This window comes from Dipodomys merriami, unplaced genomic scaffold, assembly GCF_024711535.1.
Source record: "Dipodomys merriami isolate MVZ:Mamm:240054 unplaced genomic scaffold, mDipMer1.0.p SCAF_213, whole genome shotgun sequence".
Lineage (NCBI taxonomy): Eukaryota > Metazoa > Chordata > Mammalia > Rodentia > Heteromyidae > Dipodomys > Dipodomys merriami.
Window position 1 is genome coordinate 809,022 of NW_027203527.1, and position 18,306 is coordinate 827,327.

An 18,306-nucleotide genomic window follows, 5' to 3' on the forward strand; every position below is an offset into this window, starting at 1 on the left:
TAGTGTCCTGAGCCATTTCTAACATATTGATGTGCAAGGAGCTAGTCCATAGATGAGTCTCCAGGGCTAAGTCCTATCTCAACAGCAATTTCCATGAAAATCTGAAACATACCTTGGAGAAGACCGTTACAGGAGAGGCATTCTTGCTCCTCATTTTACTCAGTGTCTGTGACATAGTAGGTGCTTAATGTTTGTTTAGAGCAGATAGAAGTGTCCTTTACATCATTAAAATTGGACTGTAGGAAGTGGAGCTGTGGCTCAAGTGATAGGTCACCAGCCCTTGAGTGTAAGAGCCAAGAGTGAATGTGAGATCCTGAGTTCAAGTCCTGTACTGGCATAAAAAAATGTCTGTGTAACAGTCAGTGCTATTTGCTCTGGCACTAACTGGCCTCAAACTCTGATGGTTTTTAGTGTTCTCTCCAATGTCAGGGATCACTTCCTATGGACATCATGTGCCTGCTTATGGCAGCACAAACTCCTTATCAGTTGAAAAATTGTAGCTTCTGCTGCTGTGTTTGGAGCTGGGAAGAGAAATAGCCACATATAAGAGTTAAGTCTGTAGAAAGAATAAATGGACTCAAGGTGTCTATGCCAGGCATATGCAGGGATAATAGTAGAATAGCTTTAATGCAATGACTGTCAACATCTTTTTCGGGGGTATGCCAGTCCTGGGGCTTGAACTTAGGGCCTGGGCACTGTCTCTAAGCTTTTTTGTTCAGGCTAGCACTCCTACCACTAGCACCACTAGCCACAGCACCACTGCTGGCTTTGAATCAGGACGTTCTTATCTCAGTGTCCTGAGTAGCAAGAATTACAGGCATGAGTCACCAGTGCCTGACTGAGCCATCTATTTTGATTGCTCTGTTGTTTACTCTGTGGCTTGTGATTTAGTCCTAAGTAATAGAGGATGATAGATAAATGACTTCTAGAAAGTAAAGTATATTTTGGCTGAGGAACAAATGAAGATACCATCTGTAAATCTCTTATGAAATCCAAAACCCCTGTGCTTTAAATCTTAAGCTATATGCCAACAAGCTCCCTTTAAAGCATATACTACAGGGAAGGGGCAAGGGATAAAATGGCCAATAGGGCAAAATAATCTTTGTAGGTTAAAGCACACTGATCTATGTATGGTATATAATTGGCATGTACAACTTATTATTAGTATTAAAATTTCATGATATGGAGAGATTAAAGAAAAACTATTTTAAAATCCCTTAGGGAATAATAATAATAATAATAATAATAATAATAATAATAATAATAATAATAATAATAATAGGTTGAGAAACTCTGCTGAAAGGAATCAGATGTTGAGGCAAACATATTTCAAGTAAGATACTAGAGGGAAAAGGAACATACTAGTCAAAATGAGGAGACTCAGCAACCCTGCCTTTTCAATCTGCCTGTGGGAGATTCAGGGGTCAAAACACTTCTTTGATCAGATTATGTAGGATGCTTATACCATGTGACCAGAATCTCAAGTCTTCATCCACAAGGTGAATGCTTTTAAAAGAAATATTAAATTCCAGCTGAAAACCCAGAAAACTCTCATATTTCAATGTCAAAACAGCATGGCTTTACCCACCCAAAATCTGATATATATGAATATACTTTATATACATATGTATATATATGTGTATACACACACGCACACACACACATACACACACATATGAAGAAATTACCACGACTCTTGTGAAGAACAGGACAGAGCTGGAGAAGGGAGGCTTTTCAGATATGCAGCACACAACAAAAAAATCACATTTTTGAGAAAACGTTTTACTTTTTAGTCAATAGAATTGAAAAACAGCTCTAAGATCGACAGACCAAATGTAAGAAAAATAATGAATAAAAGAAATAAAAGGACTCCTAAATCGGTTTGATCTTCTGAGAAGGAAGTCATAACCATTTTAGGCTGAGTATCCAAATTACAATCTCATTTCTTGACAGATGGGCACTGGTGGTTCATGCCTATAATCCTAGTTAGGAGGCTGATATCTGAGGATCAGATGACAGCTGCTTTTGGTTTAATATGTTAATTTAAATCTCCTATCTATCCACCTTAATTATATTGTTTTATATGGCAATTTAAATCTCTTATGTACATAACTCAACTATCTTATTTTCTCCCTTAAACATTAGAGCACTAGAAAGGCAAGACTTTAAAATTCTTAAGGAAGTAAAAGTTTAGAGAAAAATGCAGATACTTTTCCAAGCTAAAGAAATAAATACAGATGTTCTCCATAGATGCTTCCAAAGTTTGAAAGCACATCTGCTGCAGAGACCAAGCTGTGTCAGCAACACTCTATGGGCTGATGAACTGGGGAAGTCTATTCCACAAACAGGCAGGTTTTTATTGAGTCTTATTTTAATTTGTGTAGGGACGTATTATACATGGAGACCATTTGTATATCAATTTAGAAGCTATTTCAGATGGTCAGGTAGACTTTCTTACTATTCCTTCTTCAGAATAGAAGTTGAAGGTTTTTTTTTTTTAGTTCTATTTCTGTTTTTGTTTTTGCCAGTTCTGGGGCTTGAACTTGCCTGGGAGCTGTCCCTGAGCATTTGTCCTCAAGGTTGTTTTCTACTACTTGAGCCACAGCACCACTTCTAGCTTTTACCTGAGTAGTTTACTACAGATAAGAGTGTCATGGACTTTGCTGTCCTGGCTGGCTTCAAACCACGATCCTCAGATCTCAACCTCCTAAGCAGCTAGGACTACAGGTATGAGCCACTGGTGCCTGGCATTTTGAGTGGGTGTGGGGGATTGTGGGGCTTGACCTCAGAGCCTGGGAGCTGTCCCTGAGCTCTCTTGCTCAAGGCTAGTGCTCTACCACTTTGAGCCATAGCACTACTTTTGGCTTTTGAGTGGTTAATTGGAGACAAGAGTCTCAAGGAGACTTTCTGCTTGGGCTGGCTTCGAATCTTGATCCTCAGATCTCAGCCTCCTGAGTAGCTAGGATTGTAGGAGTGAGCCACCAGCACCTAGCACTTGTTTTTTTAAACCATGTGAACCAATATGATAATTCTTTTAGCTACTCTCCTGTTGGAGATAATCACAGGGTGGGTTTGGGAGCTTGGACACTGTGAGAGAACATGGATTAAAATTCCTTGCACCATCCATCCAGCTTCTAAAACCCTGATCTGGCTGGGTAACCATAGTGGCACCTCAGGTCTGTAGAAATTCATGCTGATTCATGGCCAGTGACCAGTAGTCCTGCAAAGCCTGCTTCTATTCCTTTCCCGTAGAACATTCACCCTCCAAGACCTCTAGAACCCTTTGGAGAAGACCAGCAGAAATATTAATGGTATAATTTTGGGGCAGTGTTGTGGTATCCTTGCTCAAGGGAAGTTGGTCTCTCCCTCACCTAAGAGGCTCTGGGTTTGTGATGTGGATGCAGTCTGGACAATAAGGGAATCTGATTCTTTTTATCATTCAAGGTAGACTTCTCTTGACTTAGAACTCTTCTATGTGTACAGATTAAGAAGTTAGGAACTACTGGTTGATTTTAATTCTAGGAATACCTTGATCATTTACACAACTCCACAGGGCTGAGACCCTTCAAGATACTTCTGTCTGCTCTTTTTTTTTTGGTCCAGTCGTGGGGCCTGAACTCTGGGCCTGGGTGCTGTCCCTCAGCTCTTCAGCTCAAGGCTAGCACTCTACCACTTGAGCCACAGCGCCACTTCTGGCTCTTTTCTTATGTGGTACTGAGGAATCGAACCCAGGGCCTCGAGCATGCAAGGCAAGTGCTCTACCACTGAGCCACCTTCCCAGCCCCGTCTGTCTGCTCTTGTATATCAATACCCACGTACATATTGTCCTTCCCTCCCTCTCTCCACCCTCCTTCCCTACGGGTTTGATTTCTGACAAATCCGAACAATGGAAACTATGGAAAAGAGGATATTTATTGAGCAGAAATGGGCTAGTTCCTGGTGGAACAGAGTCCCCCACCCACCGGTTTCTTTTCAGCAATATGGGTCAAATTTTGTTGGAAACAGCAACTAATCAGGGCAAGTAGAGGAACCACCTAATCAAATATCTATACTAAGTATGCATCCACAAACTAAAATGTGGTAAGAATCCAAATCTTTCTAGAAATTGAAAACTGACATGACTTCAGTTATATATCCAAATCTAAGCAAGGCACACTGACAACAAAAAAAGGCACGGACTTACATTGCTTTGCTCTGCTCTCATGTGTGTTGGCTTCATCGATGGCTTGTTGTATCTCATCCAGCCAAAGAACTTTAGAAATACTATCAGGGTCCTAGGAAAAATGGCATAGAACCAAGGAGAGAGAACAGTGAATGACAGAATGGAATCAATAACTTCTCTTCAGGAGCCATTTCATTATAGTTTCCTAATTCTTAACCAGCAAACCAATAAGCAGTGCCCTATATAGCACAAGCTGCTAGTGAACAGATCCTGAATCTGACCACTTTCCCCCTTTTGTCCTTACCACCAGGAGTTTGCTATTGCCATCTCTCACATGGAAAGCTACACTGGTCTCATAGGTTTTTGTTGCTTCCAAGTCTGTCCTGTATCTCCATGCCCTCTAGAGAAAACCACATGATCTCTCCAAAATGGCTATCTCATTATGTCCCTCTTCCAAGGAAACCCATTGAAAGCTTCCTACTGAAGAAAACACAAACGTCCTTTTCCATGAACGGTAGGTAGGGCAGTACCCTTTCATGTTGTCTTTCTCTGTTATTGAACTTCACACCAGCTTCTTATAGATTCTAGAACTCTACCTTAGCTGCATAACGATGTTTTCTCATTCAGGACTCAATTTAAATACTACCACTTCCAAAGAGTTTTTTTCCCCCAGGGATAACTAAGCATTCAATTACTGTGATTGCCAAATGATATGGCTGGGTCCCCCAGGGTGCCATGGGAAAACAGAATGATGCTCAATATTTATCAGACACAGAGACAAAAATAAAAATATGGCTGTGCACTGGTGGCTCACACCTGTGTAATTCTAGCTACTCAGGAGGCCGAGATCTGAGGATCATGGCTCAAAGCCAGCCCAGGCAGGAAAGTCCATGAGACTCTTATCTCTAATAAACCATCAGAAAACTGGAAGTGGTGTTGTGGCTCAAAGTGGTAGAATGCTAGCTTTGAGCAAAAGAGCTTAGTGCCCAGGCCCCAAGTTCAAGCCCCATGACTGACAAAAGAAAATGTTGCTTGCTCCCAAGGAGCTCTTAGTCTTGAGGAAGAGACAGATGTGTCAAGGAACAATTATCATATAATGTGATCAGGGAAGTATCAGATACAGGTAAGTGGCAAGAAGGGGCAGGGATTTTGAAGTCCAGGAGGAAAAAAGACTGAGCTCCAGAAAGAGAGGTAGGAGCAGTGAAAATTTATGAAATTATCTTTGCTATTTTATCTTTGGATTGGTTCTGATGATCCTACTATAAATGCATTGCTCACAGATATTAACTGGAACTGCCAGGTAGCAACTACAAGCATTTTGTAAATGCTTGTCCAAAGTTGCAAGTAAATGCTTGGGGGGGGGGGTGTAGTTGTGGAGACGGGAGGGCAGGGATGGTAAGGAAAAAACAAAGGAGGAGGCAACAATGCTTGGTAAGAAATGTACTTATTACCTTGCTCATGCAATTGTAACCCCTCTGTACAGTATTTTCACAATAAAAAAAACTTATTAATAAAAAAGGAATTAAAATATTTTCAGGAAAGATATGCTATTCCATTAAAAAAATACTACTGTATTCAGCTATGTGTAGGGGCAAGTGTTGGGTGTTAAAGCCGAAATTGAGATACGGAAAGTTTATACAGATCTATTTCTTCCTACTTTAACCCTCAGTCTTTTACGTTTCATGTGAAATTAATTTTTTCTGATTCTTGGTGTATTTTATTTTCAGCAAGCTATTGGGTTGCCAACCTTAGGGTTTAGCCATATATTATGTTTTTTCTGTATACCAAATGATATTGTACTCACTAATGTACTTAACATTACTGAATTGTACCCTTAAAATTGGTAAGATGGTAAATTTTATTATGTATCTCCTACCACAATTGTTGGGAGAGATGGGGAGAATAATGGAAGGAATGACACTGAGCAAGATGATTTAATTTTTGAATTAAAATTTCTTTATACTACTAAAGACAATAAAGCAATCTCATGTAGACCTGCTTACAGAGATTATGGAATACAGGGAGTTCTCTGCACTTCAGTGTTGTATAATGATTTTGGCATAGTCATATAGTGTTGTTTGGTGTTACTGAATTGTTCAGAACACAGTGGGCTATGGTAAACAGCTCCTCTTCTAATACTGTTACCATCATATCAAGTTCAGCTCGGCATATTTATATGAAACTGGCAGAGATTTCCACAGCCATTAAGCACCTAAACAATTTTAACTTCTTAGTATTTGCTTGCCATAATAAATTTAAACTTAGGTAATGAGTTTAATGAAAATTTGATAAAAAAGAATTAAAATTAAATAGCTAGGAGAATAAAGGAAAGACTAAGTTCTGACTGCCCAAGTATTAAGTAGGAATTACACTCTGGCACTGTTTTTGAAATGGGCAAAATGATATATGAGCAGATTCATAGCTAACTGCTGCATAAAATCTATGTATAGCACTGCCTTTTTTCGTGTGTGTGTGTGTGTGTGTGTGTGTGTGTGTGTGTGTGTGTGTGTGTGCGCACGCACACTGGTACTGGGGCTTAAACTGAGGGCCTTGAATTCTTTCTTGACTTTTTTGATCAAGGCTGACTACCACTGGACCCACACCTCCACTTCTGGCTTTGTGTAATAGTTAATTGGAGATAAGAGCTTCATGGACTTCTCTGTCCAGGCTGGCTTTGAATCGCAATCCTTTGGAGTAGCTAAGATTACAGGTAGGAGCCACTACTTCCTGGCTAGTGGTGGTGTTTAAAATGCAAGTCACTAAATCAGCGAGAGCTACAGCATCTCTTCAGCACCTTTGGCTTGTGAGGACGGTGGGGAAGTTAGATGATTTTCTCCAGAGATAACGTAATGTGCTCAGAGGCTTGGCCTGAATCATGCATATGGAAATTCCTAACGTCACTTTATTTCCCTACAGAGGAACTAGGGCAGGTTCCTGCCCACAAAGCACAGCCAAGAAAACCTTGCTTCAGCCAAGACGACAAGTCTCTACTTGCTGCTACCACATGAAGCTGAGGGGAAACTGTGTCCTGTGACTATACCTTGGAGAAGTAGGTTTCAGGACATCAAAATGAAAGCCCTCATTGTGGCAGCTTCTAGACTACTGCTCCTGCTGTCTACTATTTGTCAAAGTGGTAAGTTCTTTTCTTTTGGGATACAATGATTATGTTGTAAGAGTCATCTGAACCTAATTCTCTTAATATTCTCTTAATATTCTCAAAGGGCAGAGTGTGTTCTTGGTTACAGCCAGAATCCTGGAGATGAACATCTACTTTGTTCACTTTATCTTGTTAAAGATGTACTGTCCTCTATTAATATCTAAATTTTGGTGCTAGAATCAAGATTTTAGATATACAGTTAAGTCAGAAAGCAATATTCTTTGTGAGAAGTGTTTGCATTTGTAGGAATTTCCTCTAACTTTGGAAAGACAGGACTTTTTCAAGAGATTGAAAGAATCTTATGCTAGGCACCAGTGGTTCATGCCAGTAATCTTAGCTATGCAGGTGGCTGAGATCTGAGGATTAAGCTTTGAAGCCAGCAAAGTCAGGAAAATCCATAACACCCTTAATTCTAATTAACCACCTAAAGCTGGAAGTGGAGGTATGGCTCAAGTGATAGAGTGCCAGCCTGGTGTTTAAAAGCTAAGGGGCAGTGTAAGGCCTTGAGTTCAAGCCCCAATATGGGCACAAGCTCATAAGCATTCAGGATATACACACACACACACACACACACACACACACACACACACACACACACACACACACACACACACGTGAATGTACCTATAAGTCCCTTTGTACCCTGTTTGTCTTCCTATACTCACCTTCACCATTTCCTAACCTTTGCCTAGTTCAGTAACTTAGAGTATCCTTAGAGTATGAATAATTACAATAGCATCCAAATCAGACTCCTTTCTCCTTAAGTTTTTTTTTTTTTTTTGGGAGGGGGGATCCTGTCGTGGGGCCTGGGCGCTGTCCGTCAGCTCTTCAGCTCAAGGCTAGCACTCTACCACTTGAGCCACAGCGCCACTTCCAGCTTTTTTCGTTTTGCTTATGTGGTGCTGAGGAATCGAACCCAGGGCCTCAGGCATGCAAGGCAAGCGCTCTACCACTGAGCCACCTTCCCAGCCCCTCTCCTTAAGTCTTAACACTCTGTTCGCTGTACTTTACCACTGAAGTAATCTTGAAAACAAGTTAAAGTCATTGGTATATTATTAGTATCCTACTGACACTGTAACAAATGTTCATAATTGAGTGTTTAAAAGAGCACAGATTTATTATCTGGTATTTCTGGAGGTCAGAAGTATTAAAATCAAGGTGTTGGCAGGGCTGTATTCATTCAAGAGGATTTGGACAAGAATCTGACTTCTTGCCTTTTTCAGACTCTTAAAAACTGCCTGCATTCCTTGGTCCATTGCCCCTCCTTCTATCTTCAAAGCCAGCCGCACGGCCTCTCCAAATCTGCCTGATTTTCACCCTCTTGCCTCCCTCCTACAAGGACTCTTAGGATTATATTTGACCCACTTGGTCAGTCCAGGATACTCTAACTACTCCTATATGTAAAATTTCCTTTTGCCATATGAGGTCACACATTCACAGGTTCCCAGAACCAGCAGGTGGAATCTTTGTGGCTTTATTCTTTTTACCACATTGGTTAGTACTGCCATCAGAGCTGTGTATGCAACCTCACGAATAGGCCGTGATTTCTTAGGATAGTTTCAGGGCCCTTCAAGAATTTGAGTATAATTTATTTTTTCAAAATTCGTCTCTTAGATGTATTTTATTAGTATATTACAATAAATTTTTGTGTCTTCTACAATAGTCAAAGGTTTCCCAAAAAATGATGAAACTTATTTGAAATTCTACATTTTTAACTTTTATTGCAATAAAGTGTCAACTGCATATATGTACAAAATGAACATTTCCTAATATTTATTGGGTATTCCCAGACCCCATGCCCATTCATCATCAGCAAAATCTAATTCATCTATTAAACTCCATCTCTTTATAAGCCTTGTTCATCATTTTCTTGACATGTTTCTTGAATCCAAATGACTACGTAGCTTATGGTCAACATAACATTTGCCTATAATGTTTTGAGCTAATTTTGCTTCCACTAGTACTATTAACTCCTTTCACACAAGGAGTTGTGTGTATGTGCTGAGGTTTATGGCACACACTACAAACATGCCTATGGACTGCTTGGTTATAGGCAATATCAGGTATGTGTATATGTGTATATATATATATATATATATAGGTGTGATAATGAAAATAAATATGTGATATAATAAAATATATAATGATCTTTTAAAATAAAATGGTTCTAAATCTTACAATTACATAAATTATGGAACATAAATCATTTAAAGCTAAGGTTATGGCTCAACTCACAGAGGACTTAACTAGTAACAGTGAGCACCTGAGTTTAAATCCCAGTACTGCCCAAAGTAAAACACTTCACTTAGTTTTTACCCAAACTATAAAATAAGGCTTGGCAAAATAAAAAAGTGCTGTAATTTCCTTTCACTTACAGGCATGGGAAACATTGCAGACAAGTCAAGAAAACCAAACTTAACTGTTAGGACCTTGTATGGAACCCCTCCAAATGCTTCTGAAGACTTCTTACTTTCTGCCATAAAAGGCTGGACAGGAGCCACTATAAATGTGAGGTGCCCTGAAGGAAATGTTTCACATCTTCACATGAATAATGTCACCGTGAGGTACCTGAAAAGTTCCTTAAGGACCAAGCTGATACCTGCTATCTACATCCTGGTATTTGTGGTTGGTATTCCAGCCAACAGTATGACCCTGTGGAAACTCCTTTTCAGAAACAAACCCATCTGTCTGACCATCTTCCATATCAACCTGGCCATTGCAGATATTCTCTTCTGTGTTACACTGCCATTTAAGATCATTTATCACCTCAATGGAAATAACTGGATATTTGGAGAGGTCTTGTGCCGGGCTACCACTGTGCTCTTCTATGGAAACCTGTACTGCTCCATTCTGCTCCTTACCTGCATGAGCATCAGCCGCTACCTGGCCATTGTTCATCCTTTCACATACCGGAGGCTGCCCAAGCGCAAATACACTTGGCTAACATGTGGCGTGGTGTGGGTGATGGTTTTCTTATACATGCTGCCATTTTGCATCCTGAAACAGGAATATTACCTTCTGCAGCTGGACATCACCACCTGCCATGATGGCTACAGCCTATGCGAGTCTTCCTCCCTCTTCCAGTTGTGCTACTTTATCTCCTTAGCTGTCTTTGGATTCTTAATTCCATTCATGGTTGTTACATACTGCTACACAAACATCATCCGCAGACTTAACATACACGATCAAAGATGGCTGAGGTATTCCAAGGCGGTTGTTTTCATCATGGTGATTTTTATGGTTTGCTTTATGCCGAGTAATATTATATTGATTGCTTATCATGTTAACTACTACAGTCACAACACAGGCGGTTTATACTTTTCTTATCTCATAGCTTTGTGCCTGGGTAGCCTGAATAGTTGCTTAGACCCATTCCTTTATTTTCTTATGTTAAAAATGTTAAATCAGCCGAGTGCAGGTGGCTCACGCTTGAAATTCTAGATACTCAGGAGACTGAGATCTGAGGATCACAGTTCAAAGACAGCCTGGGCAGAAAAGTCTGTGAGACTCCTATCTCCAATAAACCAGTAGAAAACTGGAAATGATGCTGTGGCTCAACTGGTAGAGCGCTCGCCTTGAACTGAAGAGCTAAGGGACAGTGCCCAGGCCCAGAGTTCAAGCCCCATGACCGAAAAAAAAAACAAAAACAAAACAACAACAACAAAAAAAGCTGACCATGGTGAGAGGATCATAGAGAAGAGGGAAAGCTACCTACAAAGACATACTTGGGACAATGTATGCTGAGCGCAAGCACCTCTATTCTTTTTCTCTGTGTTTTGAGCTCTTAAGACACAGTATTTCAAATATCAAACATTACAAGAGCACTAGCAATTGTTTTTGTGTATGAGTGTATGTGCTTTGTGTATGAGTGTATGTGCTGCCCCTTAGCTTTTTTGCTCAAAGCAGGTGGTCTATCACTTGAGGCACAGCTTTACTTCTGACTTTTGTTTTTAACTGGAGTCAAGAATCTCAGGGACTTTCCTGACCTGGTTGGCTTTAAACTGTGGTACTTAGATCTTTGCCTCATGCATAGCTAGAATTACAGGCATAAACAACCAATGCTGGGCGTAGTAATTGTGTTTTAAATAGTATCTTGTCAGTATTTTAAGAATGTCAGTGCAGGAGGAAAGTAACCAGTCTTTTCTGACAATGACACATTTCCATTAATTTTCTGACACTCCAAGCTCTTTAAAGTTTCCCCTTTTCCTCCTATGAGAAGTACCTGCCACCCTTGGAATTTAGCATCCATCTCAATTCTTCTGTTTTCCAATTTCAGTCTTTGCAATTACAGAAGTGACATGAGTACATGTACTTCTGTCTTTTAACCATTCCCCTTACTGTTAGCTTTTCTTCTATTTCACAAATCATGCCAGGCTAACCCTCCTTAGACCCTAGGTTTTTTTTTGTGTGTGTATGTGTGTATGTGTGTGTGTGTGTTGTGCCAGTATTGTGATTTTGAACTCAGGGCTTGGGTACTCTACCACTTGAACCACATCTCCACTTGCTGTTGTTTTTTGGAGGATAGGAGTATCATGGATTTTCCTTTTTGGACTGGCTTTAAACCTCGATCTTCAGATCTCATCTCCTAAGTGTTAGAATTACAGTGAGCTATTAGCATCTGGTGAGACAAAAGTTTTAATATACCAAAATCATCTACAGACTCTCCACTGCTTCTGGAAAGTTAGCAGGGCTAACTTTCTGACGGGACTTTCTGTGTGCCTCAGTGAATAAGCCCCAGCCAAACCTCTTTATCTTTGCCTTTTTATCTCTGCTCCTGCAAATGTGGGTTCAAACACTTTTGCCTATTCATCTCCTGAAGTCTTGAAGGATTGTTCTTCCCTGATTGTCATGCTGAAAGTGTCATTTTTCTGATCTGAACTTCCAAAGCTCTTTCTTATACTTTTTACATAGCTCATTTACATACAACTATTCATTCCATAAACAAGTATGATGTATTCAGTTTTTTCTACAAGTTCCACGTGTACAGAAATAGCCAACTTCAAAAGTACTTCTGTATTGAATTATGTATTTATTTCGTGCCACTATTCCACAAACAACAGTGCTCTTTAAACAACAGAGTAAAAACACCACAACTATTTACCCAGCATTTATACTGTATCAGCTGTTATAAGAAATCCAGAAGTGCCTGTAATCCTAGCCACACAGGAGGCTGAGATCTGAAGATCGTGGTTCAAACCTAGCCTGGGCAGGACAGTCCATGAGACTCTTATTTCCAATTAACCACCAGAAAACCGAAAGTGGCACTATGGCTCAAGTGGTAAGAGTGCTAGCCTTGAGCTGAAGAGCTCAGGGACAGTGCCCAGACCCAGAGTTCAAGCTCTATGACTGACCAAAAAGAAAAAAAAAAACGAACGAACGAACGAAAGAAAGAAAGAAAGAAAGAAAAGAAATCCAGAAGTGATTTAAAGTCTATGGAAGGATGTGGAGAGAAGATATATTAGTACTATATCATTTTATACAAAGGACATTAGCATCATGGATTTTAGTATTGGCAGGAGTCCTGGATCCAGTTCCCTGAGGCTAATGAGGGTCGACTGTACAATGAAGTTCTTGGGGCCACGCTGGGTCTATGTGCTATCAAGCTCTATGAATGCTCTGCTCCATGCTTTTCATGTTACATGGCTGAATGAAAGGATAAAACCCCAATAGTATGAAAGCCTATTCACTTCACATAAAGGAGGAAACATCTTCTGAGTGACATAGTATGACAGCATTTCTGGCTAAGCATGCAAAATGGTAAGGAAGTTCAGCTAAGACTATATCTATAAGGTCATTTGGAAGTTCAAAAAAAAAAGTCCCACTTAGGTGCTAGTGGCTCACTCCTGTAATTCTAGCTTACTCAGGGGGATAAGATCTGAGAATACAGGTTCAAAGCCAGCCTAGCCAGGAAAGCCCTTGAGACTCATCTCTGATAAACTATTCCCCAAAAGCTGGAAGTGGAGCCGTAGCTCAAGTGGTAGAGCACTCACCTTGAGCACAAAAAGCTCAGGGAGAGTGCTCAGGCCCTGAATTCAAGCCCCAGGACTGGCACACGCATGCGTGGACACACATTTACCACCCCTCCCCCCCATAAACATAACACACATGTCTCCAACCAGCTTTCTTATTCTTTCTACTGGGGAAAAGGACAATTATAAATTTCTAGTTACAGTTAATTGTATTTTTCTTAGCTGAAGGATCAAATAAAGGAAAAACATTTCTGGCTAAGGGTGGGGTGCTATAGGATCAAATAAAGGAAAAACATTTCTGGCTAAGGGTGGGGTGCTATTAGTAAATATACATAGGGTTGAGGAAACCCTAAAGCATGAAACATTGCAGAGAGAAACTGTAGATACAAGCATTTAACCATATTCTTTCTATCAACCATCAAAACAATAAAAATACTTAATACTTTTAAATGTGTAGTTTTTATTTGGTCTCAATCTTTTTTTTTCTTGTGCTGGTCCTAGTGCTGAACTCAGGGTCTACGCACTATCGCTGAGATGTTTTGCTCCAGGCTAGCACTTTGACACTTGAGCTACAGCTCTACTTCCAGTGTTTTTGGTATTTAATTGGAGACAAGAGTCTCCATGGACTTTCCTGCCTGGGCTGGCTTTGAATTGTGATTCTCAGATTTCAGCTTCCTGAGTAGCTAGGATTACAGGTGTGAGCTACTGGCACCTGGTTTGGTCCCAGTCTTTGATAAATTCTATGAAGATGTACCTCACTATGACTTTTAGTAGCTGTATACTGTGGGATAAGCTTTGTCTAGCATTGATAATACTAGCAACACCATTGTTTTTCCTGTTATTTTCTAAGGTGAGACTTTGGGAAGGAAAGGCACAGAACTACCATCATGTAAATACACTAGAAATTTCCAGGAATGACAGAGCAAAGCTTAAAAACAAAACACAAAGACTCAGCCAAATAAACAGAATCAGATTTTTCCAAGGATAAACACATTGAGAAAAGGCTGAGAAAAGTTTTAAGATGAAGGGACTAATCAGGTGCCCACTCAATTGAGAAGGTAGTATCTTTCGAATGACTTAAGATGACGGCTGGTTAAACATGCAAAAAAGTTACTAAGACTGTATCTATAAGGTTAGTTGGGAAGTTAAAACAAAATAACATCTCAGTTGGTTGCTGGTGGCTTACTCCTGTAATCCTAACTACTCAAGAGGTTGAGATCTGAGACTTTTGGTTTGAGGCCAGCCTCAGCAGCAAAGTCTATGGAGACTCTTTATCCCCAATAAACGACAACAAAAGATCTAGAAGCGGAGCTGTGGCTGGAGCAATAGAGTGCTATCCTTGAAAAAAAAGCTCAGAGAGACTGGACCCAGGACCAGTGCATGCGCATGCGTGTGCATCCCCCCTCCCCCCGCCCTGAGCTGGAGATATAGCTCAGAGCTGGAGATAGAGCTCATTGGTACAGTGGTGCTTGGCTGGAATGCACAAGGACCACCCTCACCACGATGATGATAATGATGATTATGATGATGATGATGATGATGATGATGATGATGATGATGGAGAAAGTGAATTGCATTTAAAAATAGCAATTAAACTAAACATGAAGTATTCTCTAGACTTGTATTATTTGAAATTTGTTAACATTGGCCAATACAACTCCAGCCTTAGTTTTATTGGTCAAAAGTGGGTTGATTTCCGGGTGCTGGTGGCTCATGCCTGTAATCCTACCTACTCAGGAGGCTGAGATCTGAGGATCACGGTTCAAAGCCAGTCTAGGCAGGAAAGTTTGTGAAACTCCTGGTTTTTTTTTTTTTTTTTTTTGGTCGGTTGTGGGGCTTGTACTCTGGGCCTGGGCATTGTCCCTCAGCTCTTCAACTCAAGGCTAGCACTCTACCACTTGAGCTACAGCACAACTTCCAGTTTTCTGGTGATTTTTATTGGAGATAAGAGTTTCACGGACTTTCCTGGCTGGGCTGGCTTTGAATCTCGATCCTCAGATCTCAGCCTCCTGAGTAGCTAGGATTACAGGTGTGAGTCACCGGCACCCAGCAGTTTGTGAAACTCTTATCTCCACTAAACCATAGAAAACCAGAAGTGGTGCTGTGGCTCAAGTGGCAGAGTGCTTGCCTTGAGCTGAAGAGCTCAGAGATAGCACCCAGGCCCAGAGTTTAAGTCCCACAACCACCACCACCACCACCAACAAAGTGGGTTGATTCCTGATCTCACAGAGCCCTACACTCCATATTTAATGCTCCATTCACATCAATAGAGTTGTTGTTTCGCATAGGAAGGCTGGCCAACACAGAGCTGTCACAGCATGAAAGCCCTCTGAGTGCACAGAGGGCTCCTTTGGTTAAAAAGCTCTGCTGGAGACCCACACTGAGCTCATGAAAGGCCTTGGCTTTGTGGAACTGGGCTCACTCAAGGACAAACCCCCATAAGCTATGAGGAGAGCAGAACAGCGATGTAGTAAGAAACTTGTGCCAGAGACATTACTGACCCCAAATTGGGTGGCAGCCATGGGTGTCCATGATGGTACATTCTAATATGTGGTGTCAGGTACACACAAAGATGTACATATTCAAAACTATCATTAATATAACAACATTAATATAACACATTGGCCTGCCTTGCTGTGTGGACATCCTGTAGAAATGCTTTGATTGCCTATGGTCCTTTGCGAGATAAGACCAGTATCCAGAGCAATGGCTCAACCTCTCACTTGGTGCAGATGCCAGAACATCAGTGTTTCCAGGTATAGGTCTTTTTCTGATGCTCCAGCTGTTACAGGAAGAACTATGGCTATCAAACAGAGTTAGCAAAGTCACAAAGTAACAAAAGAGGCAAAGCAGGGGTGAAGAATCCTGTTCTGGAGATTTGGATATTTATAACATCATTATGGGTCATCCATAATTATCAATACCGGCAGACAGACCAGGGCAGGGCAGCCAGCGAGAGGCATTACATGTCTGGCCTATAATATACCGAATGATGTTTTGGGATTTATTACCCATCCCTGATTTAAAGGATAAACATAAAAATACTGGAGTTAGCCAGCGCTGGTGGCTTATTCCTGTAATTCTAGCTACTCAGGAGGCTGAGATCTGAGGATAGAGGTCTGAAGCCAGCCCAGGCAGGAAAGTTTGTGAGTCTCATCTCCAATGAACTACCCAGAAAAAGTTGGAAGTGTGGTTCTGGCTCAAGTGGTAGAAGTAGCCTTGAGCAAAAAAGCTCAGGGAAAGCACCCAGGCCCTGAGTTCAAGCCCCAAGACTTGCGCACATGCATGGGTATACATTCACATGCATGCATGCATGCACACACACACACACACACACACACACACACACACACACACACACACACACACACACACACACACGAAAAATACTGGAGCTAGGTAAACAAGATGTCACCAAAACTGATGAAGAGGCTGGGGATGGCACCACTGCTTCTGTGCTGGCATGCTCTCTTGCAAAGAGCTTTGTTTTAGAAGGATTAGCAAAAGTGCTAATCCAGGAGAAATCAGGAGAGGTGACAGTAGCTGCTGATGCTGTAATTGTTGAACCTGAGCAGCAGCCTCAACCTGTCACAATCCCTGAAGAAACTGCTCAGGTTCCTACAATTTCTGCAAATAGCAACAGTGAAATTGGCAACATCATTTCTGATGCAATGAAAGGTTGGAAGACAGGCCTTGTTGCTCTCATGCAGGATGGGGTAATACTGAACAATAAATTAGACATTACTGAAGCCATAAAGTTAGCCCAAGGGTATATTTCCCTAGACTCTAGCAATGCAGCAAATAGCCAAAAATGTGAATTCTATGTTACCTATGTTCTATTGAGTGAAAAGAATTTTTCTAGCATCCAATCTGTTACACTTGCTGTTGAAATTGCCAGAGCTCACTGTAAGCCCTTGGCCACGCTTCAAGGTGTAGATTGTTTTCAGAATCTGTGACTGTTAAAATGGGGCTAAATGGAAAAACAATGGCTAACAAAATTGGGACAGTTCCAAAGTCCCAGTTCTGAGCTGAGAGAGAGAGAGAGAGAGAGAGAGAGAGAGAGAGAGAGAGAGAGAGAGAGAGAGAGAGAGAGAGAGAGAGAGAGAGAGAGTGTGCGTGCACTCACATATTTATTTAGCCAGTCCTGGGGCTTGAACTCTGGACCTGGGCAATGTCCCTGGGCTTCTTTTGCTCAAGGCTAGCATTTTAACACTTGAGCCTCAGTGCCACTTCCAGTTTTTTACTGAGTACTTTACTGGAGATAAGAGTCTCATGGATTTTCTCGCATAGGCTGGCTTCAAACCACAATCCTCAAAACTTAGCCTCCTGAGAGGACTGCAGGTATGAGCCACCAGCACCAGATGGTATATTCATTTGTGAATATATTTAAAGTTGGTGTTTAGGTCTTTAGGTAACAGTCAAAACTCTAGGTTTTGGTGACAACAGAAATAACCAGCTTTGGGCTGGGAAGGTGGCTCAGTGGTAGAGCGCTTGCCTTGCATGCATGAGGCCCTGGGTTCGATTCCTCAGCACCACATAAGCAAAAAGAAAAAGAAAAAAGCCGGAAGTGGGAAGTGGCGCTGTGGCTCAAGTGGTAGAGTGCTAGCCTTGAGCTGAAGAGCTGAGGGGCAGCGCTCAGGCCCAGAGTTCAGGCCTCATGACCGGATTCCATCCCCCCTACCAAAAAAAGAGGAAGAACCAGCTTGACGATATGGGTATGGTTTCTGATGGTGCCGTGTTGGGAGCAGAGGGATTCAGTCTAAATCTTGAAAATGTTCAGCCTCATGATTTAAGGTGATATCATGCTTTAGAAGGATAAAATGTGACAACACACAAATGAAAAACAAATTAATCACTGAGCAGTTAGATCTTACAACCAGTGAAGATGAAAAGGAAAAACTGGATGAAAGCAGCTGTCTGAAGGCTGAGGGGCCAAGAACTGTCCAAATGAACAAAAGGAAAGCTACACTCGTCCTTGGTGCTACAAGAATGGCTGAAGAGGTCATTGTGCTCTGCTT

At 41.2% G+C, this 18,306-nt stretch overlaps 2 protein-coding genes and 1 pseudogene across 2 annotated transcripts in view; 2 read left to right on the forward strand and 1 right to left on the reverse strand.

Annotated features, from left to right (window-relative positions):
• Positions 1–18,306, reverse strand: part of LOC138834381 (ras GTPase-activating-like protein IQGAP2) — a 257,374-nt gene that overhangs the window by 78,070 nt on the left and 160,998 nt on the right. The window contains exon 14 of the mRNA XM_070033008.1: positions 4,184–4,274. Within this exon, the coding sequence (XP_069889109.1) occupies positions 4,184–4,274 (91 nt within the window). The remainder of the gene's footprint in view (positions 1–4,183; positions 4,275–18,306) is intronic.
• On the forward strand, positions 7,232–10,760 carry LOC138834397 (proteinase-activated receptor 3-like). The gene is made up of 2 exons (XM_070033034.1): positions 7,232–7,295; positions 9,697–10,760. Exons 1-2 carry the CDS (start codon positions 7,232–7,234, stop codon positions 10,758–10,760), a joined length of 1,128 nt encoding a protein of 375 aa, XP_069889135.1.
• LOC138834398 (60 kDa heat shock protein, mitochondrial pseudogene) lies at positions 14,767–17,244 on the forward strand (annotated as a pseudogene).

Coding starts and splice junctions, on each gene's coding strand:
- LOC138834397 (XM_070033034.1), top strand. CDS start 7,232: ATGAAAGCCCTCATTGTGGCAGCTTCTAGACTACTGCTCCTGCTGTCT. Junction 7,296..9,696: donor GTCTACTATTTGTCAAAGTG/GTAAGTTCTTTT, acceptor TTTCACTTACAG/GCATGGGAAACATTGCAGAC.